General features: G+C 52.8%; 1 protein-coding gene across 8 annotated transcripts; it reads right to left on the bottom strand.

Annotated features, from left to right (window-relative positions):
* Nucleotides 1-549: 549 nt before the first annotated feature.
* LOC148823889 (uncharacterized protein C1orf21 homolog) lies at nt 550-25,819 on the bottom strand. 8 transcript variants are annotated; one of them, XR_016093737.1, is made up of 7 exons: nt 25,429-25,761; nt 8,928-9,066; nt 3,931-4,019; nt 2,379-2,449; nt 1,898-1,958; nt 1,154-1,783; nt 550-1,042 (listed from the first exon to the last, which is right to left on the bottom strand). XR_016093737.1 is itself a non-coding variant. In XM_088927263.1 (7 exons), exons 3-7 carry the CDS (start codon nt 9,016-9,018, stop codon nt 1,742-1,744), a joined length of 354 nt encoding a protein of 117 aa, XP_088783389.1. In that variant the 5' UTR covers nt 9,019-9,066; nt 25,429-25,542; nt 25,632-25,819; the 3' UTR covers nt 550-1,741. The 8 variants fall into 8 exon arrangements, 6 of the variants coding, with proteins under 6 accessions (XP_088783389.1, XP_088783390.1, XP_088783388.1 ...); XR_016093738.1 differs by having other exon boundaries at nt 1,656-1,783; XM_088927263.1 differs by having other exon boundaries at nt 550-1,783; nt 25,429-25,542; nt 25,632-25,819.
* Between the last annotated feature and the right edge of the window lie 1,038 nt (nt 25,820-26,857).

Below are 26,857 nucleotides of genomic sequence, written 5' to 3'. Positions count from 1 at the left end.
TCTGTATTTTTTCATGCCATGAGTAGACCTAGGCTCTGCACTGCCTCATGTGTGGCTCCAGGACTGGAGCAAGCTGAGCAGAGGCAGGAGGCAGGAAGTACCTCTGCACCAGCAGCGACTGCCGACAGACCCCCTGCTCTGTGTGCTGGGCTGTTCCCACCCTGCTGGCTGGGGGCCCCTGGGTGTGCAGGTGCTACATAAAGATCCTGTCCGCAGAGGGGGGTGTGAAAGAGTCCCTCCCTATTATGAGTCCTTCTGGTCAGGAATACAGTGTCGGGAACAGAGAAACGGACAGAGACAGGGCAGAGGGACACTAACATGGGGACACAGACGGAAACAGGATAGGGGGACACGGACAGACACAGGCAGGGAGACGCTAACATGGGGACACAGGCAGAGAGACACAAACGTGGACACAGAGAGACGGGCAGAGGGACAGTAACAGAGGGATACGGGCAGAAAGACACTAACATGGGGACACAGACACGGGCAGAGGGACAAGCTCTTAGTTGTATGCAGACGTCAGTAACCAGACCAAGGACTCCAAGGTACAAACAGCTCCTGTGTTTTTTTTTATTTTAATAGAAAAAAAATATTTAACAGAGAAAAAAAAAAAGAATCCAGTCACCATGAAGACAAAAGCAAGACCAGAGCTGTGTCTCAAATCCCACTGCCACACTTGGAGTAGACCCCCCACTCCCATCATCCTCCAGGGCGTCAGAGGGGGGCGAGGGGGGCTGTGTGTCCTTCACCCAGGGGGAGGGGGTGTGAGGGGTGCGAACCGGGTTCTAAACCTGTCCCTGGAGCATGCAGGGGTCAGCCGATTCAGTGCTGTCCTGTTGGGAGTGGAGTCCTGTAGAGAGCCCTGTTGAGTGTGTGCGCGTGTTTGTGCCCATGTGTGTGTGCCCGCGTGTGCGTGTGGAGGAGGGGGGGGGGGGGGTTCTCAGGTGGTCAGGGTTGGAGTTGAGACACACCGCAAGGGCACAGGAGCCCTGACCTTTCAACCTTTGATCTGCAGGGGGAGGCAGTTCTGCAAGAGAAGCTGAAAAGAACAAGAAATAATAATAATAATAATAAACATTCGAAAAGAATTCCAAAATAAAACGAGTTTCTCTGAAGGCAGGAGTCCAGAGACCTAGAGTGACCGCCCCACCTTGTCTCTTTCTCCTTCACTCTCCTCTCCTGCCCCCCTCTCTCTGTCTGTCTGGGGGTCACATCCTGTCCACCAGCACACCCCCCGGCCTCCTCCGCTCCTCTTCTCCTGTGGCTCTCCGTGTGTGGACGGGGAGGGGGAGAGAGGGCTCCCTCTCTCCTGTGCTCTCCTGTGGGAATGGGCCTTGAAGAAGGCTAGCTCAGCCTGCGGGGCGTCTCTGTGCCTCTGCTGGGGGAGGGGGGGGGGCTGGCGGCCGCCGTCCTCCTCTGTGCTGCTCTCCCCATCCTCTCCCTCTGCCCTTCTGGAGCGTGGGAACACGAGTCCGAGGAGTCCAAGCCCCTCTGGGGAGCGGAGCGGGACGCTGCAGTACAGTCACTCTGTCCGTCCGCCCGTGTGCTGCTCTTCCTCCTCTGGGGCTGGGGGGGCGTGGTTCGGATGGGGGGGGTTCGGGGGGGCCGTTCCAGGCCCTTGGAAAGTCGGTATGTACAGTAGCCATACTCACACTCACTCTCGTCCGCTCGCACACTCTTCCTCGCACTCGCACATGCTGGGAGGGGGGGAACTGGGGGGGCCTGGGGGGCCGCTGTGCTATGTCACATCCTCCTCTTCCTCAGAGCAGTAGTCCCGGCCCTGGAGGAGAAAGGCAGTGTCAGCCATGCTGCGGCCTCAGCGGAGATCCAGACTAGCACTTCCTACCCCGGTCTCCTCTCTTCCACTGCGCCACGCCACCCCTCCCTCTCCTACCTTCTCGATCTTCTCATCCAGCATCCTGAAGAACTCCTGCTGGCTCTCAGACGTGTGGATACTGAGACAGGGACAGGGAAGCAGGCAGTACGAGGAGAGGGAAGCAAGAAAGAAGTTTTCAGCTTGACCGTTATAAACACAGATGAAAACGAGCATGCTTACACACACACACACAATCAGTACACCTCTCACATACACACACCAGTGTGCTCACACACCTCAGTACAGCCTTTACACACACACACACACACACATCAGTACAGCCCTCACACACACCGGTGTGCTCTCACACCTCAGTACAGCCTTTACACACACACACACATCAGTATAGTCCTTATACACACACACCGTTGTGCCCACACACATCAGTACAGTCCTTACACACACACACAACCTGACGTACACCTGGACACCCGTGCTAAATCAACTTCTAGTCATGGTACATGGGTTCGAATACGGTTGGAGACTGCATGACACTCACTTGGTTCTGGCAACGTTGGCTCCTGCTGTTTCCTTGTGCTGCTTGCCCCTGAACGACGCCGCGCTCTTCTCCTTGAACACACACCGTTACACACATCACACACTGCACAAAAACACGGTGCGCAGACGCACACTGTGCACACATTGTACACAAAAACTGTACACGTCTGCACTGAACACAAACATATACTGTACACTGTACGCACTACTCTCGTGCCTCCTAGAGACACTTCACACACTGAATGACCCTGCTGTGCACGCTGAAGTGTAGGTGCATGCCAGAGGATGTTCTAAAAAGGGGTGTGATTTCCAGCATTTGATTAGATTTACCGTTGACTCTGCGTGCAAAATGACACATTTCTGAACTAGTTTCCCAAATGAAGACTGCCGATTGCGAATATGCCGTCTGGGTGCTTTTGGTTGTGAGATTCGTCCCCAACACTGTGCGTCTGTGTGTCAATTCCTTTGTGTAGCCCCACAACAGGCGGACACGAAGACGTGACGCAACATGCATGTCAGTCGGTACTGTGCGTCTGTGCTCGTGTGGGGTCACAGTGGGCTGACCAGCTCCTGGCACAGGGCCGGCAGTCAGTAGAGAGAGGTGGCTCAGGCTGCTCCAGTCCTGGCCCCATGCGTGTCAGCGCTGGCTGAGGACGAAGGGTTAAATTCTCTCCGCATTCCCCAGGCAGCAGCAGCAGCAGGAGCTGCCTGTCTGTACCTGCTCGCGCAGAGCTGTGTGCACCGACACACACGCAACCTTCGCAGACACAGCGGCACGCTCCCCTTTACACTGAACGCCATCTTCTAAACCTGAAGGTGTGTAACCGGGGTTTGTCTGGTGTCTACACGCTCTGTGTGGAGTCCCATTTCAGCATGGCAGAGACAGTGAGAGTCAGAGGGAAGTTCCCACGGAGACAGGAACACAGCTTCAGTGTGTGTGCGTGCGTGCGTGCCAGTGTGTGCGTGAGCTGTCAGTGCAGCGATGTGTGTGTGTGGGTCAGTGTGTTTGTGAGCTGTCAGTGCATCGGTGTGTGTGTGAGCTGTCAGCGATGTGTGTGTATGTGTGAGTGTGTGTGGGTCAGTGTGCGTGTGAGCTGTCAGTGCAGCGATGTGTGTGCGGGTCAGTGTGTGTGAGCTGTCAGTGCAGTGATGTGTGTGTGTGGGTCAGTGTGTTTGTGAGCTGTCAGTGCATCGGTGTGTGTGTGTGAGCTGTCAGCGATGTGTGTGTATGTGTGAGTGTGAGTGTGTGTGGGTCAGTGTGCGTGTGAGCTGTCAGTGCAGCGATGTGTGTGCGGGTCAGTGTGCGTGTGAGCTGTCAGTGCAGCGATGTGTGTGCGGGTCAGTGTGTGTGTGAGCTGTCAGTGCAGCGATGTGTGTGCGGGTCAGTGTGTGTGTGTGAGCTGTCAGTGCAGCGATGTGTGTGTGGGTCAGTGTGTGTGTGTGAGCTGTCAGTGCAGCGATGTGTGTGCAGGTCAGTGTGTGTGTGAGCTGTCAGTGCAGCGATGTGTGTGTGGGTCAGTGTGTGGCCAGCATGCAGGTCAGTGCTGACTGACCAGGTTCTCCTGGTTCCGGGCGCTGACTCTGTCCTCCTCTCCTGCCCGCATGTACTTCACCTCCTCCACGCCCTTCATCTTGTACTCATCTGCGGAGACAGAAACAGGCACAGTGATGCTCTAGACGGGTAAATCTGTGCAACTGGGCCCCAGAGCACTGTGCATCCTCAGTCCGAAACCAGGTACACTCCTGAGGAGGCAGATCCAAACTTTCAAAATCCATCTGGGCTCGACGAGGAAACAAAGTTGCTTGGAAAAGGAGAAATACTGCATTTCAGCTTAAAGAGAGACATCCTCCTCAGCTACAAGTGTTTGAAACAACCCAACCAAAGGGTGGAGCAGTTAGGGGATTGGTGCTGCAGGCAAACCCCTCAGAGCTGGGGTGCCCCATTCTTTCTTAGGGGGGCACATTCCATTAGTGCGGTCTTACAGTCTTTTCTCATGACAACAAACCCCACTCACCCTCCTAATTACTCACCTTATTACTAACCGTCTGGGCTCCATCCTCCCAGATCCTCCCAGATCCTCCTTCCTCAATCCCAAACCACGCTCTCCCCCCCCCCCCCCGCTCTCACCCCCCAATCCACCGACACCCCCCCTCGCTCTCACCCTCACCCCCCAATCCATCCACCGACACCCCCCTCGCTCTCACCCCCCTACCACCGACACCCCCCCTCGCTCTCAACCCCCAATCACTGACGACCCCCCTCGCTCTCACCCTCACCCCCCAATCCACCGACACCCCCCCTCGCTCTCAACCCCCAATCACCGACACCCCCCCTCGCTCTCACCCCCAAACCACCGACGACCCCCCTTGCTCTCACCCCCAAAACCCCTAAACCCCCTCTTGCTCTCACCCCTAAACTCGCTCTCATCCCCTAACCAGCAACCCCCCATGCTGTCATTCTGAACCCCCTGAAACAGGGGGCGTGTCTGCTGGAGCACACGAGCAGGAGGAAGAGGAAGTCAGGTGAGTTAGCTGGTTTACAGGAGCATGTCAGGTAACGCCCTGATGACGCCTTGCTTTGGCACTCTGGGGTTGTGCTTCCCAGCGACCAGTCAGCTGATCTGCGCTATAAAGGGGAAGGTGAGGGGAGTGCTAGGGGCGTCAGTGTTATTTACAGAAGGAGGGCCCCCACAGACTCCGTCAGGCTCCTTTGACCAGACAAACATGCACTCCTCCTTACACTCTGGCCATCTCGGGCCTATCTGCCACTCTATCCGACACCCCACCCCGAATGTTTACTCTGGCCTGCTCCCATACTGCCCCACCCTACATGCCCACACTGCCACTCGGTGGTGCACACGCACACAAACGTGCAGGAACATGTCCGCAGACGCACACTCCCTCACACACACACACTCTCAGCTGAGCAGATGCCCTGACAGACGCCTGACAGTGGAGCTGGGATCTCAGCTCTATATTTAGATGTTGTAATTACAGCTCTCTGAGGGAGGGAGAGGAGAAAGTTTTAAGGAGAGGGAGAGGAAGGAAGAGAGGGAGCATGAAATGAGAGGGACAAGGAGTGAGGAGAGAAAAGTTTAAGCAGACAGGACTGTTAGTATGCCAGAGCTCACTACAAAATGATCTAATATAAAATAAGCATGATATGCCACACTTCTCTTCTCTTCTCTCGCTCAGCCCTGCTCCGTGCTGTTCGGAGCGGATGAGGAGCAGTGGAGGAGGGGTTGGAAAAGCTGCCTGAGGAATGTAAACATGCCTGGGCTGAGCAGACGGCACGCTGGCACGCTCCGCACTCTGGGGCAGGCCTGCACAGCCACGCAGCTGGGGCTCCAGGGCTGCGGCTTGCTCTTTTTCAGAACGGCTCCTTCACAGGGTTTACAGATACCTGAAACTTGTGTTCTTCTCACACTGGGGATGGAGTGGAACAGTGGCGGTGACGCTGTGGTGATGGTACTGGTGTGGTGATGGAGCAGCACAGTGGCGGTGACGCCGTGGTGATAGAGCGGCACAGTGCAGTGACGCCGTGGTGATAGAGCGGCACAGTGCAGTGACGCCGTGGTGATGGTGACGCCATGGTGATGGAGCGGCACAGTGCAGTGACGCCGTGGTGATGGTGACGCTGTGGCGATGGTACTGGTGTGGCGATGGAGTGGCACAGTGCAGTGATGCCGTGGCGATGGTGACGCCATGGTGATGGTACTGGTGTGGTGATGGAGCGGCACAGTGCAGTGACGCCGTGGTGATGGAGCGGCACAGTGCAGTGACGCCGTGGTGATGGTGCTGGTGTGGTGACGGAGCGGCACAGTGGCGGTGACGCCGTGGCGACGGAGTGAAACAGTGCGGTGACGCCGTGGCGACGGAGTGAAACCGTCCGGTGACGCCGTGGCGATGGTGTGGAAAAGTGCAGTGATACCACAGTGATGGTACTGGTTCAGAACAGTGAGTGCAGTGCTGGTGTGGTGGTGGTGCAGTGTGCAACAGTGCAGTGTTCAGACTATAGTTAATAAAATACCATGATCATAAAAGTATTTGTTGTGTGAACAAATATATAAACCCGTCAGCCAGACCGAGAGAGGGTAGGTCAATGCAGTCAATTTTCTCTAGGAAATCACACCCCTCCCTCTCTCTTCCTCCATTTGTCAACAAGGTCAGGGTTTCCTGTGATTGTGCAGCCAAGGGACAGCTAGCAGCTCTCTGGCTTCCTGCTCCTGAGAGCAGAGAAGGCTACCTGCTCTTACTGATGTGTGATTCTACAGGGCTGTGGAAAAACACTGCGCTTGCTTCATCCTGCCGGTAAAACCACTGTGAACTGAGCTAAACTGACAAAGACAGACAGGGAGAGGCGCTGTGCAGTGTGTGAAGCCTGTCTGGGCTAATCCGCGGTATTAAGGTCAACAGCTCCCTCTCTCTCCTGCCTCACGGATGGATCTATATACTGGTTATGTACTGGTATTTCTTCCTTCTCTGAGAATTTCCAAGGATAGCATCCATGTCGCACCAAAGCTCCGGAGGGAAGTGGACCAGAGAGACACAGTGAAGGACACAGAAAGTCTGACGGAAGACGCTGATGATACAGTGGGATAAAGTGGTCTCACGGATCAATGGGGGGGGGGGGAAAGATCAGGAGAGAGGAAGTGCGCTTCAGAAGGCACGTCGATAACAGGGTCTAAAGCCAGTACAATAAGGTCTTCCCCAACAGTACAAACAGCTGAAGATGAGCGCAGGATGACACGAAGTCAAGCTGGACTAACTGGAGGACAAAGCTGGAAAGGAAACCGCACTCGCAGTAGCAGGGAAACATTCACTGGCATCCTGTCTGATGGATGGCTGGATTCTGTCTTGGGAAAGAGCTGGTAACAATCAAGCAAGCAAAACAGTCACAGGGAGCCCCTCTTATTCGAAACCACACTCGTATTAAGGGATGGAGACATTGGTGGCACAGAGACCAATGTTATCCTCCACCCTGAGAAATACAGACAGCTGAAAGCACAACACCCTCAGAACAGGGGTGACAGCAGATCTACTGTATCTGGCCATTTACATTTCACATCGCACTGAGTTTAAGCTGTGTCCTGCAGTTTGGAGGCTATCCATCTACAAAAGTCTGTACCTACTTCTCTTTTGCATTTTTCAAGTACCTCTTAAAAAAACATCAGGCCCTGGGGATTTGTTATCTTAAACTAGGATTGTTGAATTCCTCCTTGTTAAATAGATTAGATTAGATTAGATTTTCCAGTCATCACTTAATGATGGCATATCATTATCTCTGAGACACTGTTTACCCTTCACTGTTCTTTTGATGTTGTAACGCTGGCTTCTGTGATTTTGATTTTTTCACCTGTGCCTGCAATGCACGTTACGTCTGTTTTAGCAGGAGCCTGTTCTTTTTAATCTTTCTAGACAGTGCTTTCTTTCTCCTCCTGTTTTTCTTGATTAACGAATACATTTGGGCTGCTGCATTCCACACTCACAGTCTGCTTTCCCGAAACCCTACCCCTTGATAGAGAGAGCAGACACTGGCCCTGCCTAAGCCCTGAGGACGTTTCAGTTTCACCTGCTGACGTCTGCAGCGCCCCGCGAGAACGTTTACAAGTAGGACATTAAAAACAAAATTATTTTTTTTTAACATGGGATTATACAACCCTTTTCAATTTTAATGAAGCCCCATCCTCGTCAAGACACACTGAAATCATGGTGTATGCCGGGTAAAACACAGAGGCATACAGTAAATCTTGGAGAGCCGTGGAAAAGTAAATAAGACCCATGGCAAACCCGAAAAACACTCTGCGGACTGTCCATGGTAACACTTTACAAGGGAGATTTCCAGGCTCAGGACATGTGATTCAACAGCAGGGACAGGTCTGCAAGAGCCCGCAGAGCCTCAGATCACAGGTTACCCTGTGCTTATTGTTTCACTGCCGCACTGCACTTTGCTATTGAATGCTCAGCTGTCAAGTGCCATGCGTAAAGGAATAATAAGAATAGGAACAGTAGCTGACTCTTTTCTTCTATGCTGCTAATGATCAAAACACTGTGTGATCAGAAGTGACAGTGTGGCCTCCTGTCATCTGTCTTCTGGCAGCATGTCACCCTTTCAATCCCAGGCAGCACAATTTAGAGCATCCCTGATCATCTCTAATCCTTAATCCCTAATCTCACCCGGTTTGCAGGATCGGCCATATCATTTTAACTGAGGCTGTTATTTGCACACTCTGTTGCTCTCTCTCTCTCCCTCTCTGATGCACAGCAGTGTATCAGACACCTGTTCTCTCTCCCCTCCCTCTGCATTGCTCTTACTAACAGGCCATGTTGAAACATCAAAGGTTTGTTCTCCTTTGGAACAGTGAGAAACAGTGCAGTGAACTCAGCCCTCAGTGTGCCCGTGTGTACATACCAGGGTGTTCCTACTAGAACACTTGTGCTGTTACACTGGTGCATCACAATGCAGCAAAGCAAGGCTGTCAGCATGTCGATATCTCTGGATGTCAGTGTCTCGGCACGGTGGTGCATCAGTAACGTGTCAGGGGCTCACCAGTGAAGAGGTCCCCATTGCTGTAGGCCTTGCCCCGGCCCTCCTCCTCGCTGGGCACGGCCGACACCTGCTTGGCGGAGGTGCAGCCCATCGCCTCGCTAACACTCCCCGCCCCCGCGCATCGCACGGACACGGACACCTGCGGAGAGAGGGAGGACACGCACGGTTTAGGGAAGACGGCATGGACTCTGCGTTAATCCTGCCCCGATCCCCAGAGAGAGACCATGGCTCAGTTACCACAGCCTGGCCATAGAAACTGGGCAATACAGGCAGACCCGGCTGCCCAGAGAGGACAGGCTGTGCTCCCACTGCCAGCGGGGAGAAGCAGAGACAGGGGTGCACTTACTACTGCACAGTGACAAATACTCAGGGATTAGAGAAACATTCTTCCCCAAATTTATAAATCTATTCCCAGAATTCCCACACCTGCCAGAATCACAACAACTCCCGATCCTCCTGTCACAGCCCGAGGAACAGTGAGCCTGTCTCCCAATAACGCTCCATGTGTTCATATGTAAATATCTTATGATTGTGTCTTTATTGTAAATGTCTGTATATTTTTATTTTTTGTTAATTGTATTTGTTTTGCTTTGGCAATACTGATTTTACTCATTGGTCATGCCAAGAAAGCATCTTGAATTGAACTCAATTGAATTAAATTGATAGAGAGAGAGGGGATCGCCGTCTGCTCTGCTTCATCCACACCTGGCTCTTTGTCCTGCCTGTGGTACGGCAGCCAGGCAGGAGCTGTAGGCAGGGCACTTTCCACTTCAAAAGCGCCTAGAGCGAGTGCTGGAGGAGGGGAGGGGGGGGCGGGGCAGTCTATGATGCTGAGAAACGGCTTTTCTCTCCCAAGAGAGAATCGCGCTGCGTCTCCATCCTTGAGCTCTGCTAGCGGCAGTCAGAGACGCCCCCCCCCCCCACGTTGTGCATCTAAGAGCCGATCTTACACCTGTTCTCTCTCCGACAGCAGTTCCAACCAGCTTCCGAATGGCCACGTTTCTAAAGCAAGGTGGCAACACAGATGCCACAGGAGGCCACACTGAGAAGAGGATTGAGTCCTGAGCTGCTACACTAACAGCACAGTTTGTAACCTGCAATACCATGTCTGCGACACTGTCCCTACCAGACAGCCAATAACAACCTATAACAGCCATCGGCCCTCCTGTGCAAATACCACTTGAACAAGCCAGAAGGGGGAAAATCTCCATTCCTAACAGCAAGACTTTTCAAAGCACAACGGTTCAAAATGAGGAGCTCCGCCTGCAAAGAGCTAGCCACAAACACGGGCAGGGAGTTCATCTCGCAGGAAACAAAGCGCAGTACAAGCTGCTCGCCCCATCTGTCATGACGGCGCACAAAGAGCTCCGAAGATCTGAGCCCAGAAAATGGATCTGGGGCCGAACCTGCAGGCACAGCGACGGCCCCGAGTGTAGGCCGTGCGCTCTGATCCCCTCTCTGCGTGCCGGTGTTTAACCCAGGGCTGGCACTGTCCAGCAGCGAGAGCACCAGGCACCAGGTCACGCCAGCTCCCTGAATTAGCAGGACGGGAGCAGTACACGGGTGTGACCGCCAGCCCGCGCGCAGGCTGTATTTAGTGGATGACTTCATGCGACCCGGCTGCTCTGCAGAGCTGCTGAGCGAGCGGATATCCGAACAGTCTCCGCTCCTGCTGCGGCTCCAGCGGCCCTCTGCTCAGGGCACAGGCTACTTCGTGCGCCTGAGGGAGGCGGGCTGCCCGCGAAACCGGCGCAAAGGGGTGACTTTTTAACCTAGTAAACCCGGTACTTCTAGCTCGGACGAAAGGTGAATGTGATCATGCAGGGCTCACACAGATAACCTTGAGCTCACCTTTAGAACACCTGCATTCTGTCTAATTTCTCCTTACAGCTCGTAGATTAAATGATGGGCCTCTGTGACGACCACAGAAAAAATTCAGGAAAAAACACAGACATAAACAGAGATTTAAGGATGATTGGAAACAGAGCTCCGGAACCAGCACGCGCCACTATCAAACCCCAAATCTCTTTTTCAGAATTAACAGGTTCAACAGGCAAAGGCCCATCTGCACTGCAGAGCCCTGCCTGCTTGGCATGATCTCCCCGAGGCAACGCTACTTTCACAGCCATCGAGCACAGGGGGACAGCGCCGGAGAGACGTCCTGGGAATAAGACAGAGCACGAGTGCGATCCCAGAGAAGACGATCCCCTGGCTGGGCTGTTGCAGAGTGAGTAAGCAGTCTCGGCGTCCTGCGGTGTAACAGTATCAGCCCCGGGGAGGTCAGCTTGACTTTCTGCAGCTCTGCGCTCTGGTGTTGGGGCTGATTTTTGCTGAGCGTGGAGGATCTCTGGGTTCCAGTCTGTCAAGGGCAGGGAGCCGTGCCTCTGCGTCAACCATCAGCAGAGGGCTGTGGTGGGGCGAGTGTGTGCAGAGGGCGTGCAAGGTGAAGGTTCCTGGTTCACATCCTCGAGCTGTGCCACCAGCTCAGACAGGGTTCTCTGAGGAAGTTACTGAGCTTTGTTCTCTGCCCTTCATGTCCATTGGGAAAATACTGCCCTATTGTAAGCGACTCTGCAGCAGGCTGTCAAGGCACGACTGAAAGGAATCAGGCTCGGGTTGCTTTTGTTAAAAAGTCTGCTGAGTCACGTCTTACTTGGCGTCTCCAGAAACACAGCCTGGCCACGCTGTTCCAGCATGAACAAGAGGATCACAGGCACGAGTAAGAGAGAACGCGCTGTTCAAGCAGAACTGAGGAACGATTTCTCGACAACGGCCAGAACCTTCCACGACGCACACCTCCCCCCGTCTGCGCAGTTTAAGCCTTCTTGTTTAGGAGACGGGCGACACTGTTCTTTCTCACAAGCTGCGCCTGTACAGCCTCAAAGCAGGTCCACCCGCGTCTCTGTTTCCAGCACGCAGGAGACACTGCGCTCCTCTCTAATGATTTTGTTTCTCTCGGCGCTGGCGGCGAAGCTGCTACAGGCAGAAGTCACACTTGGTTTGAATCAAGAACGGGGACTAGACTGAATAGCAGCCACGAGACAGAGCACCCCCTCCCGCATGTCACGCCACGAGCCCTTCTCTCGTTTTAGAGCAAACGCATCGTGTTGGCCGGACGTCGCTGCCGGACTGGGGATTTTCACAGGGCCGCAGGCAGTGCCGATTCTAGGGCTGTGGTGCTGTCGGGTCCTGCGGTGCCCGTGGAGGGTACAGGGGGCGAGGGGACAGGCCCGACCAGACAGATGGCTTCCTGCAGCCCTGGAGAGGGCCGGCCAGACACCGGCGGGGTCACCGTGCTTGTGCGGACACCACAGACAGACGCCAACACACAGGCCCCGGCCACGCACTGCGGTCCTTGAATCTGAAACCCCGGGGGGGGGATTGGTGTTCCGGTGTGGCGGTGGGGTGCAGTCGGGGGCTGCTCACAGTGGGGTCACACTCTCCGTCAGGGGATGGGGGTGCCATGCCCTCAATCCCCAGTGTGGGTAAAGGAATCCGTGACAATTCCAGAGAGCGAGGGCCTGACTGCTCCCTGATTTTTAATCCAGGTGCGACAACACAAGAGCCATATTAAGACCTGCTGGCTATGGAGGCGGGCGGGGGGGGGGGGGGTTTGGTATGGAGGCGGGGGGATTGTTTATTCTAGAACACAAGCTCCTGCTCACCCCTGACTCACTTCCTCCACCTCTCCCACGGGCCGCTCACCCACTCGCTCGCGCAGACAGGAAGAGGGGGTGGGAATGCCGCTCTCTCGCTGCGGCAACCCCCCCCCTCCAGCGCGTTCCTCCTGCAGCGTGGGCCCGGAGGGGCCACCCCGCGGACCAGCCGGATCTGCTGCCCGAGGAGCTCGACTCGGGCGAGCTGGACGTCAAGGGTCAAGATGTGCGAGACAGGATGTTGTCCACCAAAGCAAGACTCCTGGAGATGCGCCAGATCGTCCCTTAATGCCAAGAAATCAAATGGAAAACACCCGTAGCCTATCCACGCCACAGCACATACAGAAATAACTGTAGCTGGAATTGAAACACTCAAATGTCAGAAGTACCGTTTGCCAATGATAAAAACTTCAAAGTGTTACATTGCACCCAGCTATAGAAAGTATCATATAAACCCGTCATAAACTGAAAATTATGGAGACCAATAAAACCCAGCAATTTTTGAGCGGAAAAGGGAAGCCTGTGTTTGCAATCCGGTGCGGACACAGTGGCCTCTCTCATCTTAGCATTCAAGACGGGGATCTAAATTCCATGTTCTTCAACGCTGCTCAGAGCAGAACTCAATCGATATCAATTACAGATGAAAGCAGGAGGCAGCAGATGCATGGAGACTTAAAATGCACATAAAATACAAACTTCTAAACGTCTGGACGCCGGCATTGGCTGCTTTGTTAAGAAGAAGTCTATATATAGTGCAGTTATTTACTTCGGTGTAACATGCCTTTCTAGAGATTTAAAGTGCCTGCCGCGTGACTCAGTTCACACTGGGAAATCAGTAGACAGACAGTTCCCTTGTCAGTCAGCCACAGATTCATATCAAATGGGGAAGCCAGGACACGACAAAAATAGCTTTTGCTCCATAGTAGCAAATGGAAAAAAAATTAACTGTTGATTTTTCGGGACTAAGCGTCATCAGACGTGCCAAACGGTATAGAAAGCACTCTCTTGCACTTTGATTGAATGAAGTTACAATCAGGCCGACGACAATTTAGAACACACTTGACACGCGTACCACCACCTGGATATCTAATTAACAGGTTTTATGATGAACTTACTAGGCAGTCCATTTAGCTGCGGGGCAGAATGAGTTTTAAAGAGCGCAGCACTCTTCAGCTGCGCAGACATCTGCATGTGCAAGTGCAGAAACTCTTTGCTGCGCAATGCAACACGCTGCCTGTGCAGAATTTTCTGCAGGACCTGCGCCATTTGCAGGTTGCTACGAGAGACCAGCTGCCGCTGAAAACGAACTGGATAAAACCTATTAAGAGTGACCAGCATGTAAATTGAATGACTTTACACCACTGATCTGTGAGTAACAAGATTGCTCTTTCCTAGAAAAGGGTTTTGGATTTGAAGAATGGATTTTACAGAAAAACTTAACCCCATCCACAGGGATTTATACAGCTGAACATAAATTCTGGTTCTCGCATCTTAATTCACTACAGTATTTTAATCATCGGTTGCTAGAATGAGTAAGTGTTCCAACATATCCATAAGAGATTACTGACCATTAAACATTAAGGCCTTTACACTTGATAAACTGGTGAATAACTTGTTTCAGATTTGGGGTTTTGACAGAACAGATAGGAGACAACGAGGGGACCCAATTTAAATATCCAGAATCCTCAAAGTCACAAAAACATTGACAAACAGTCAACCCTGTGGATTTCTTCAGCATCAACAGTGAAACACAAACCAGATGTCACCGGTGGAAACTACAGGGAAGTTCATTTGAAACCGAGGTCAGGAGGCACTACTTCACACGCGGAGTAAAGGCCATACCCTGCTTTCTTTCAATAAAAACTGGGATGAGATCCTTAGATCAGTTTGACATGAGCAGCCAAACGAGCTACAGTGCAAGATGCCAGCTGGCCCATCTGGTGTCAAGCCTCTTATGTTCCATGTTATTAATAGTTCTGTCTACAACTTCTACAGCCGAAGCCTTTTGATGTCTTTTGTAACCAGTGGCGAGCTCAGCTGTACGATCAGCACGGGTGTCGCCACAATTGTAGTGCTCGACTTCCTGAACTAGACTACATCGATACCGGGAGACACCAGTCAGCATGACAGTCGTATCGCGCTCTAGTGCAGGACGAAGGACACGAGGTGAAGTCATCAGGCAAGCACGCCAGGCAGGGTGCACTTTCACAGTGATGAGCGGGCACGCCTGCACACTTACACTTCCAGAATCTGAGCCCTGCACGGCTGTACACGGAACACAAACGCTCGATCAGTGATCTCTCAAGCTGGGGACTATCTACTACGGCACGCTGCAGCTATACCGCTGGACAAGATCTACTGGATGACTGGGATCCAGCCTTTCTGGGAAAGCCTGGCAAGGACAGCAGCAATCCATTCGGAGACTAACACCAGCCTGAAGAGAACCAGAGCACTCCAGGCGCCACACATCCGGGCCGGAGCGCTGGACAGCCTGCCAGCTCCAGGAAAGAGAGGAAAAGGGCCGGAGAGGCAGGCAAAGACAAGATGATTGACACTGGAGGGCGTCTGAGGACACCCCCCCCTACAAGGAAAGAGCCGGGCAGAGGCACGCAGGCAGATCGCTTCCAAGACGCAGTTGGCACACGCACGCGGCGCCCGCGGACCCAGCGGAACCGGCCGCGCAGGGGAGCCGTCACCAGGGCGTGGGAGAGCGGACCCCATCGACAGCCTGCAAGGAGGAAACCGGGGGAAAAAAAAAATGACGGAGACAGGCTCTGACAGCTCACACCTCGGACAGGCACCCTCGCAAAGACAAAGCACCCGGTTCGCCCAGCTGCCGGACTCCCAAATACCCCTGCTGCTTCTCGCGCGTGCACACACCCTCAGCAGCACCCTGCCTTCCAGGGCAAATCCCTCCTGCCATGAAGAGACAGGCACGGTGAACGATTTCCAATGCACCCCAGACAGGGAAGCGCAGCGGGCAGATAACCCCGGGCATCTCGGCACCTTGGGGCACACGCAGAACACCAGCGGTCCAGAGGGGAGCAAACTGCACCGAGGCAGAAGCCAGGCGAGAAGGGTATTCCTGAACTGGTGGCCTACAGGGGGGACCCTTGTGCGCTGCTGGATGCTCAGTCACCGCTCACAATCCCCCCACCCCAGGTACCAGGGGCTGGGCTTGCAGACCCTGCTGGTCGGAGGATGCGGTGGTCAGCAGAGCTCATCACGAAGTAGCATTTCTAAACCGCGCGGAACAGAGGGAGCTCCACCTGAGACTACAGAGCTCAAGAGCAATTAATCGGCTTTCCTGCACACAGGCTTTGCTGCCCGTCTCTCCTGAAACACTATCACATCAACATGGCTCGCACATGGACTCGTGACGACCAGCACTGCTGGGTTTGTGCCTGCTCTCTTTTGTGCCTGGTGTTGTGTTGTGTCACGATGGTATCAACCCAGTGAAGACCGCAACCGTTTACACATGGCAACGTGCAGGAACGTTTGGAGAAGGCTGAATTCGTTTTAAACCCTAAAATATTGTTCTGCAATATTTACAACCTATACTGGCTTTTTCAGTTAGAGCAACAAATTTTGCATTGTGCTCGGTGACATGGAGCGACAGTCTCTGTGGCTGTCAGTACTCAGACAATGGTTTAATCACAGCTGCGGCCTGACACAGTTACTGATCAGCTAAATGAGGTCATCCAGAAAATGTCCACAGAGAGCGAGCTCAAACGGCAGTGCTCAGTAAGTACAGCACTGAGAGAGAGCTCAAACAGCAGTGCTCAGTAGGTACAGCACCGAGAGCGAGCTCAAACGGCAGTGCTCAGTAGGCACAGCACCGAGAGAGAGAGCTCAAACAGCAGTGCTCAGTAGGTACAGCACCGAGAGAGAGCTCAAACGGCAGTGCTCAGTAGGTACAGCACCGAGAGAGAGAGCTCAAACAGCAGTGCTCAGTAAGTACAGCACCGAGAGAGAGAGCTCAAACAGCAGTGCTCAGTAAGTACAGCACCGAGAGAGAGCTCAAACGGCAGTGCTCAGTAAGTAAAGCACCGAGAGAGAGCTCAAACGGCAGTGCTCAGTAAGTAAAGCACCGAGAGAGAGCTCAAACGGCAGTGCTCAGTAAGTACAGCACCGAGAGAGAGCTCAAACGGCAGTGCTCAGTAAGTACAGCACCGAGAGAGAGCTCAAACGGCAGTGCTCAGTAAGTAAAGCACCGAGAGAGAGCTCAAACGGCAGTGCTCAGTAAGTACAGCACCGAGAGAGAGCTCAAACAACAGTGCTCAGTAAGTACAGCACCGAGAGAGAGCTCAAACAGCAGTGCTCAGTAGGTACAGCACCGAGAGAGAGCTCAAACAGCAGTGCTCAGTAAGTAAAGCACCGAGAGAGAGAGCTCAAACAGCAGTGCTCAGTAGGTACAGCACCGATAGCCAGCTCAACTGACAGCTAAACTCTGCCGAAATCAAACCAGCGCAGGGACAAACAGCGCGGGCACTTTCAGACGGTGAAGATGTCAAAAGCCATTTTCCTTGCTATGACCTCCTTCCTGCTCGACACAATGCAATCTCGACACACCACACAACTCCAGATGCACACTGAGCCCAGCAGCCAGACTCCCCGCCCCCTGCCCCTTCAGTCCGGAGCGTCTGGCCGGCCTTCTCACACATGCTCTAGGGGGCGCTCCAGAGTCTCCCATCTCCCCGCGCCCTTGTTGCCGTGACGAAGCCATCCCTCCTCCCCTCGGCTGTTCTGTCAGATCTCTCGTTAAATGCTTCCTGCGCTCAGTCCTTCGTTTGAAAAAAGCCAGCCTGCTGGAGGCACACAGCTACTGAGACATCTTGTAATTCTGTTTAGTCTCTCTGTCCTCAGCTGATTTAATAAGATATTGTTCCCCCTGCAGCTGCCTAAACGATTCTTAATAGGTCACCAATTACGTGCAAACAGGTAGGAACTGCAGTGTATCAAACACCAAGTTCTGCCCGTTTCCTGCAAATCCAGAGGCCTGCCAAAAACCAGCTCTGGACAGTCAGCACTGCCTCCCATTTCTATCCCTGGCCAACGCAAGAGCTGACAAACGGAAAAGCAGCAAATCAAACCAAGGCCCAAGCTCAGCTACAGATGACCTGGCTCTCCGTCTTCACTCTTGGGCTCCAGGAATGAACAATTTCTCTTCCGTCTCGCACTGTCCAAAGCCCGGGCCTCTAGGTTCAAAGAAAGATTCTACCCCACAGCCATAAGGTCACCTCTGAAATCCTTCAATCTCCACTTTCACCCCTCTGGTTTTGCACTGAACTCAAACTACTGCCACTGCTTGAAGGTTGCACACCGCTGCGATCTAAATAAATGATAACGGTTAAAATGATAGCTGCTACCATCTTCCTGTCTTCAAGAACCGTGATGTCATTCTTTTATGTCAATGTTATGCCACTTATCTAAGGGAAAACACGCAAGTAAGCATTGTATCGTACTCAGATAAACCTGATTGCTGTGTCTCCTGGACCAGTTAGGGAAGAGGGCGTGGGCATGCCCCTCTCCCCCCCCTACAGTCTCTGCTGTCTGCAGAGCGATGCCCTCTGGGCCCCAGATGCCAGGGGGCACTGCCGCCTGGCACAGTTGCGTGTCTCCCAACAGCTACACTGTAGATCTGGCGCGTTCAAGGATATACCCGCCGGCTCCGATGGTGCCCAGGAGGTGTGCACTGTGGCTCGGACCGGTCCATAGCCCGCCGGGCCCTCCAGGGCTCCGTGGGCACTCGGAGTGCCCATCCCCAAGCACCCAAGCACTTCCTGGAGCTCGTTTTCTTGAAGCTGACTCTAACAGCTGCGGAGTGCATTATCTGCCCAGGCAAGGCAGGTAGGGGACTTCTTCATTTCCATTTATTACTTTTAATTGATTTTCCATCCACATTAAATTGTGCTAATCCTCAAACTGCTGCAGCCTCATCACTTCAGTGCATCAGGAGAGAGATGCTTCTTCGCAGTCTTTCCTGCCACGCTATCTAGAGCTGTACAAAAGAGAGACGTCAAAACCCAACACTTCAGATTGCAGCCGTCTCAAACCATTGTGGCGACGCTATTAGTTCCCAGCAGGTGAAAAACAAATTGCAAATTGGACAGCACTCAGACGCGCGGGAGAGTTAACAGGTTTTAAATTAACATATTAAAAAAGAACCCATTTACATTAAAAGGATGGTGTTTTATCATGCTAATTTTTGCTCATCTAAAATATCAGTTTCGGAGAGAGCGAAGCCGAGCCCTGTCACATTCACCACTATCAGAAACAGGTGTGGAGTTTCTCTCGGTAAGAAAATATTCAGAAGATTAGAGGTCACAGACCAGAGGTACATATGCGTCTTCCTCATACAGTCTCTGCCCACAGTCTCATCCAGATGTTCTCCAATTCACAGCAGAACGTGTAGCTGGAGAATTCACTCCAGACCCCCACCATCTCATGGTGTAAAGCCTTGATACCTGCTCTCCAACGTCCCCCTCCACACCCTTGTTTCAGGGCTGAGCGTGAAGCAGCTCACTGGACTGAATTTCATACGGAGGGGCGTGACAGAGGAGATGATCATTTCCCCCCCTCTGCGGGTATCACCCATCTCGAGAGACTGCTGGGAGAGTTTTGCCGGATGACATCCCCCCGTTTCCTTGTGAACAATCGGCAGAATACTTTCAGACCCTGGAGATTCATCTCAAGTGCTTCTCCTACCAGCAACACTTCTGCCTCTTCAATGCTAAAATTAAAACAGAAATCTTTCCTCAGCCTGAGGCACGTTTGCCTGCTCCGTCATTGAAATTCTGAGTAAGACATTCATTTAAAACACTTGGCATCTCTCATTCACTGTCCATAGCTTTCCCATTAATAGCACTGAAACACTTTACCATTCTTTTACCAGTGCAAAGCAGTAACACTCTAAATTCAATATTCAAGCTAATATAATAAATTGCACAGGTATCCAAAAATATCCAAAAGACACATATCCAAATAGGCTATTTCTTTTCTTCAACTGGATCTTGTTCTTTTTAAATGATCTGATACAGTGCACTCGTTGTCCTTATACTGTTTATTTCCTAAATGGTTTATTAAACCATCTGGCACACTGCTTCTTATTAGTTTGTTCCTGGAATGAAGCGGCTCTGCGCTTTGTCAAGCTGTTACCATCCAGTGGCTCCGTATCCATCCTGACCTGCTCTCCTGCTCTTAAACTCTCTCATTTCTAAGCAAAGGACTAGATCAGATAGCAGATATTCCCCCCTCAGGCCGGTGCTGGGATGAAATTTCCACGCCATCAGCTGATGTCCCTCATGGCTTTTCCCCTGTCTACGTGGGAAAAACTCCCATCTCCCATGATAACCACTTCATCTAACCCCTGCACGGTCACACAGCTCCAGTTTCATTATAAGCATCATCTGAATTTGTCAGGCAGTAGCAACTCCTAGCACTGTATCTCCCGATTGTGCTTTTCCCAGTCGGAGACACTTGATTCCTCTACGTTAGGTTCCTGTGCCAGAATATGACTTTGGATGTATAATGTCACACTTCCTCATCTTCCATCTTCTTGTCTCTCTGGGTCGCTGTCCACTAACGTTACATTTGTTGACCATCGCTGTTTGCCCCATTCCTACAATGCCAACTACACAATCACCCATGCAGTAGCTTCCATGTCTTGTACTTTGTTTCTAATACTCCTGGCATTGAGGTATAAGTTACCTGGTCCTCTGCTGCTTTGATTTGCCCTTGACGTCTCTTTGGCCAGCAGCCATATCGCCCTGCAGCTCACAACTGACAACCCACTGAAGCTCAGCAGGGGTGAGCCTGGCCAGTATCTAGATGGGAGACCTCCTGGGAAAGCTAAGGTTGCTGCTGGAAGTGGTGTTAGTGAGGTCCCTGACTCTCTGTGGTCTTTTAAAAATCCCAGGGTGTTTCTCTAAAGGAGTAGGCCCTGGGCAAATTTCCCCCGGGCCTTTACTAATCACGACCTCCTAATAATCCCTATCCATGAATTTGCTTCATCACTCTGTTCTCCTCCTTGCTAATAGCTGATGTGTGGTGAGCATACTGGTGCACTATGGCTGCCATCACATCATCCAGGTGGGTCTGCACACCGGTTGTGGTGGAGTGGTGGGTCCAGAAAATGGCTTTACGAGTGTAAGGAATTGTTATTACTTTGCTCCTGGTGTATTTCCCCTCGCAAACTTTCTTTGTTTTGGAATTTCTCTGTAAATCCTCGTGCCAAACTGACAGTGACCGCCTCACTCAGGCCCATGCGTGTGGACAGGAGGGGGACAGCCACAGAGGAGCGTCCAGTGTGTGAGAATGTGCAACGCCTTCTTCAGCCCAGCGCTGCGGTGACGGATGAACATTTCCCCCTGTCCACCGGCGCGCGGTGCAGACGGGACTCCTGGGACAGCCGCTGGTCCGGTCCGACACCTCAGCTTGTTTCCAAGGGCTTTGAACTTGCCATCGGGTGGAAAGTGTGAGGGAGCACTGCTGCCTCACAGGGCTGGGGCCCTGGGTTCAGTTCCAGACCCGGATGCTGTCTGCGTGGAGTTTGCATGCTCTCCTCACGTTCACATAGGTTTCCTCCGGGTGCTGCTGTTTCCTCCCACAGTCCAAAGACCTGCCGGTAGGTTAACTGGCTTCTGGGAGAACCGACCCTGGTGTGAGGGCGTGTCCGTGTCCACGTGTGCCCTGTGATGGACTGGTGTCCCATCCAGGGTGTACCCTGCCTTGAGCCCGTTGCTTGCTGGGATAGGCTCTGGCTCCCCCACAACCCTGAACAAGGTGAAGAGGTTAAAGACGGATGGAAAGCATGTCGTTTACTCCAATGTCATGGGCAACATGAGCTGGTGTTTGCTAGGAGCCTGCCTGCTCTCTGGCTCAAGTCAGCCGCCTCAGCTCAGGCTCTCTGGCGTGGATCTCCCTGGTCGTGTTCCCAGACAGTGGCTCGGGCATGCACTGCAGCTGGGACTGGTGCCTTGAGCTTGCAGGTCCTCAGGCAGAGCTGCCTTGTTAGACAACGGGGCTCCCAGGGCTCCCAGAGCAGGCGGCCGTGTTTGACTTCCTTTGACAGCCTGCGCCCGGCTGCGGTGCGGCTGTACTGATGATTAATGGAGCGCGCCTCCCTGAACGTGGGATTCACCGGCGCCGCCATCCTGTGGTGCTCCCTCAGCTCCTTCTCCAAGGTATTTACTTTCTCAGCAACAGGATTTTGTAGCCATTCTGACAGATTCCGTCCTGCTGTTGGGATTCTTCCAGAAATATCCACATCGGCTGCAGATCGCCCGTTTAGCACCCTTTTTTTTTTTAAGGTGGGGGCTGCTTTTGTTTTTTTTATGCACATACATAGTGTTTGATCCCAAACTGATCCGGACATCCATCTTCTCTATCTCTGGGATTCAGGAAGCAGCACACCTGTTTTTCTCTACAGCTGCCGGAGAGCAATCAGCAGATCTGCCAGCAGCAGACACCCTAGCAGCTCCAGCTGCGCTACTCGGCTTCTGAATAAGTTGCCAACAATCGAAAAACACAAACGCCCCTACGGCACAAACAGGCAAACAGTGCAACTCAAGAGTGGTCTTTTCAGAATATGGAGAATCGATGGCAGCAGCTTTGCTAGATGGCAACATTTCCTGCTTCAAACTTTCCTCGCACCTGCCCTGCTCTTTCTCCCTCTGCTCCGAGCTGGGCTTTTGGGTTAGATGAAACACAGCCTACCTCAGAGGTGAGGCAGTGCGAGAGTGACATCGGCCGGGAGGCATTAATAGTATTGGCTATCGCCTCTACCCGCGTGCCATCAGCCAATGTAACAAGCATACATGCATAATCAATGTCTATTACACATGCACTGACACACACACTCAGGCATCCCAGAACACGTACAACTACCAGCCCACATTACCCCCAATACACACACAGACCCCCCCTCAACCCAGGCCCCTCCCTCCCTCCTTAAAGTCCAATAACCATGGCAACCTTCTTCAGTGAATGATGTCACTCCCACATTGCATCACCTCCAAATTAGGCCATATTTCACCTAACCCAGCAGCATCCAAAAACCCAGCACAACACAGAGGGGGAGAGGGGAAAGGGAGAGATGAGGATGGAGGGAGAGAGGGCAGCTATAAATAGTCAATTCAATCTCAGACAGTAACTACACTCAGATCCGCTCTGTCTTTTTTCGCTGCTGTAACAAGAAACAGATGCAAAGGGCCGTACTGCAGGTTGCAACAGACAACAAACACCAGAGAGAGGAGAGAGGAGAGGAAAGAGGGAGGATTCAGGGAAGAAGGAGAGAAGCCAGGGGAAAAGGAAGCAGACGAGGATGGAGATTTCTGGGTGCACACAGCGTGAACCTATTTATAGCTCCTCAAAGAGTAGGTACAGCTGAAGATCTAAGTCATTATATCAAAGCATGCCAGTCTATCTTCTCATTTAGCTACCAATCCACAGTGCAGCTCCAGCACAGGGAGTTGGAGTTAATTATCTGCTATCTAGATGTGATGGAAACGTGCAATCCAACAAGAAATTCATCACCGGGCACTTCTTTCAGTTGAAGAAGAAACATTTGTAATCCTAGAGGCATTTTTATGCCTCCAAACTTTTACACAGACCTCAGAACAGCCTCAACTGGCAAAAATGTATTTCCCCGCCACGCTGGGCTTCCTGCAGGGTAACTCACAAGCCCCTGTGCCAGCAGGGCAGTGTGACCCAGTGCAACAGGCATGTCACGTGCGGATCCTTCCCGCCAGACCTCTAGGATCTGTTCGAAGGCGGAAAGCGACTCGGCTGCTACCCAGGGCACCTCTGTGAATGAGCCAGTGTGCGTCTCGTCCTGGTGCAGAATGCTTCTGGCCCCCGCCTACCAAGACTGAAGAGATTAAGCCCTTCACTGCCTGTCCTCCTCACTCCTGTTTATTTTCCTCTGGGCTCCCCATCTATCAGACCCTACCTGTGCATCTGTAACTGCTGCTGCTGGCTCACTCACTGCCTGTGCTTCACATCTCATAAGAAGGACAGAGCACAGGCAGGTATAGATAAGCTGAGCACTGGGTGGGCTGGAGCTTGAACTGGGAACCTCTTGGTCACCAGTACTTTACTACCACGCTGTATCCCCTCAGACTCAAACCAAGCTCTGGGGTCAACACTGTCCAGGCCGGTCAGTAGGCAGTGGTCAGAGCTGTCTTAGTGGGTATCCCTCAGACTCAAACTATCCCCTCCCCCAGGAGTCAGGGCTCTCTCAAACAACCCTAGGCTGTGTCCTAACCTGCCTCAGCACATCCGAAATCCTCCCGTCGGCAAGAGCAGTGCAAACTCACTTTTTGACGTGGGCTTTTTATTAACCTGAAACTGGGATTGTTTTAAAGGGAATGGTTGTATGATGAGCTCTGGTCAGCACGCTGGAATGCCTATGACGGAGCCACTCGAGCGCATTAACGGATGTATTTTAATGGAGAGTGCGAATTCAAATACACTCGTAACTCCTTCCTCCGAAGCAGAGGCGACCGAGTTTATTTTGAAAGACATGCGCGTCTCCGGGACTGAGCTGGATAATTTTAGGATCACTGCTGGCTTTTTAGTTGCAACATCAGAGTTCACTTGGAAACGGAATCCTGTTTAGCAGATGTTATCGACTTAACCAAAACGGCATTACGAGACGGCTTAGGCTCTGCTCCCTGCCGGAGACACGCTTCATATTTCTGTAATTATAAACGAAAAATACGCAGCCTGTCAGACGACCAGCGAGCGCAGTCCTTCTTCTGCCAACAGCCCCGGCTGTGAAAGGCGAAGCAGGGAGCTGACAGGCGAGACACAATGGTGATTTGGAGATGTCTGGAAGAGTTGTTTACGCAGTACAGTCACAGATCCTGGACTGTATCTCTGCCCAACGCACACCAGCGTGAACCTCCCCTGCTTCGGCTCGCTCTCACACCTCTGAATACCGAGGTACACACCTCGGGCTTCACCACAGCTGTTTCAGTACCGCGGGGCTCGGGGGGGGAAGAGCGTCGGACCAGTCACATTCCGGCAAAAAAAACAAAACACGTTACAATCACGCCACACACAAGCGCACCCGCTCTCGTTTGTTAGAGGCATACAGATGTGTGCATTTTCGCCCACAGACAATGGCCCTGTGATGATCTCTCTGTGCAACCCCGTGCCGGAGGCCCCGCCGCGGCAGCTGGCCGGCCACATCTGGACCCCGCATCCCGAAGACAGCGAGGGACCCATCGGAGCGAGCGGGTTAGGGCGGACAGCTCTCGAACCCGTGCCCATGCACACCACGGCGTTAATGGACCACCACTATTGCGGAACCGGTTTCACACACGGAGCAGACAAGACGGGGTGAGAAAAATACTCCAGCACCCCACACGCCCCCAGTTCCAATTAATAAACGTCATATTTACCCAAATCTCTGGCGGGCGAGAGCCACAGCTGTGGGAGCCGCAGAAAGCACTCGGGACAGACCCCTGGCCGGCAGCGCGTTTGGCTGTGTTTACGTGCGCGGCGCTGCCAATGAGAGGCTGGGATTCGGGGACCCGTGTCACCGGGCTCCATTTTTCACACTGTCTGGGTGTGCTTAAATGCTCACCCAATCACTTACACCACAGTGTGTCCAGGTTGTACCCCCCCGCCCGCCCCTTCTTCCACGGCCACGCAAGAAAATGAAAGGGGTGGGGAAGATATCACAACAAGACGGGTCAGGTCCGAACAAACAAAACACATAATAATAAGCTACATTTCTCCGCTCAACTGGGCTCCCGATGCCCATTTTTCACAACTGGGACTCGAGAGCTACATTGCCTCTCCACCCCCTCTTAAGAAAAAAAAAACCGAAATCTCACCCAAACTTATTCCACGAGCGTTTCTTCGGACCAAACTAGAGCCGTGAAGAGTGGACCGCAATCCAACAAGCCCCGAACTGATGATATCAATCCGGCAGGAAATAACAATAGGAACTGCAACAAAAGGAAAGCAGATTTCCGACAAATAATAGCGGCACTGGCAACAGCGTGAGCCGGGGCACAGTCGCCGCAGCGGGGCTGACCTCGCCGTACCGCCGGTTCCGCTCGTCCGGGCTTCCCCGCCGCTCGCGAGCCTCCGGCGGACAGACGGGCGGGATCTCGAGCTCTGGACTGCGGCTCCGTCCCGATCCACCGCGGCCAGACCCCAGCAATCGAGCACGGCCACGCCGAGACTCTCGCTCCCTGCGTGGACAACAGCCAGGCCAGAGCAGTCGAGCACAGCGCCTGGCGAGCGTGCGAGTGAAACAATGTGTGTGGGGGCGTGAGAGAGTTATCCGAGTGTGGTCTGACGTGCTAAACGGACGGAGGGGAATCGGGCTTGTCCGGGCGTGAGTACCAGCACTACTCACTCACTTACAAATTACTCCGCATTTAAACATAATTCCCCACTATTCGACAGTAAAATACGCAAGTCTGTAAACGAGATTTACCAAAAACCACGAACAACGCTTTCAGTATTTTAGCAGGCGTTCTTATCGCACAGTTTGTACAGTGTGACGGAATGGAGCTGCACTATTCGGGACAGTGTGATGCAAATGTGTTGAATCAACATTGCAAAGATCATACAGCACCCGCAAAGCCTCCACGGAGCGGTGCTGTGATGAGGGCGGTGTTATCAGATGTGCACAGCTACATCTGCAAGGCTGTCCAGCTACATAGTCCGAGCGCGGATTCTCCACCGGCAGCCTCCTGAGCTGGCGGTGTAAAAATCTCAATTTGCCCTCTCTGCCTTTCAGTTTCTCTGTACTGCTTCAGTCTTCTCTCGGTTGCTCCGTGGAACCGATTGGTTATGCCTGATTAGACAATGGGCAGGGAAGCTGTTGTGGACTGAGAGTCTGGCCAGTAAACACTGATGACACAGGAATGGTGAAAGTAAACTACATACAAGGCATCTCAGTTACTGCTTGGCTCTGATCTGTGGGCTGTCACCTACCGTGGCTGAAGGCATGGGACTTGCCCCTGCTCTCTCTGCTTATAATCTAGCTCTGGCACCTGCAGCGATACAAGGACGCAGGACCACAGCCGCAAACGGACAGGGAGTGCATTTAGGATGCTGAATAGGAAATGCTTCTTTACGCAAAGTGGTGTGGGTGTGTGGAACAGGCTTCCCCGTCAGGCGGTTGAGGTCGCTGAGAGATGGCCGGGTATTCTTTTCTCAGCTAATAAACACGCAAGCGAGCAAGAGGGCCGCTCCGCCTTAGCCCTCTCTCTGCCTCTTCTCCTCCTCCCTCCTCCCTCCTCCCTGTTT

Source organism: Atractosteus spatula, chromosome 11 (genome assembly GCF_055471065.1).
Source record: "Atractosteus spatula isolate fAtrSpa1 chromosome 11, fAtrSpa1.hap1, whole genome shotgun sequence".
Taxonomy (NCBI): Eukaryota; Metazoa; Chordata; class Actinopteri; order Semionotiformes; family Lepisosteidae; genus Atractosteus; species Atractosteus spatula.
The sequence above is the reverse complement of the archived record's forward strand: the minus strand, read 5'-3'. Positions and strand labels throughout refer to the sequence as shown.

Bases quoted from the DNA above. Each gene is read 5' to 3' on its own strand.
- LOC148823889 (XM_088927263.1), bottom strand. From the start codon at position 9,018: ATGGGCTGCACCTCCGCCAAGCAGGTGTCGGCCGTGCCCAGCGAGGAG. The intron at 4,020-8,927 runs GTGAGCCCCTGA...CTGTCTCCGCAG, and splicing joins CAATGGGGACCTCTTCACTG to ATGAGTACAAGATGAAGGGC. The intron at 2,450-3,930 runs GTCAGTCAGCAC...TGTGTGTTCAAG, and splicing joins CCCGGAACCAGGAGAACCTG to GAGAAGAGCGCGGCGTCGTT.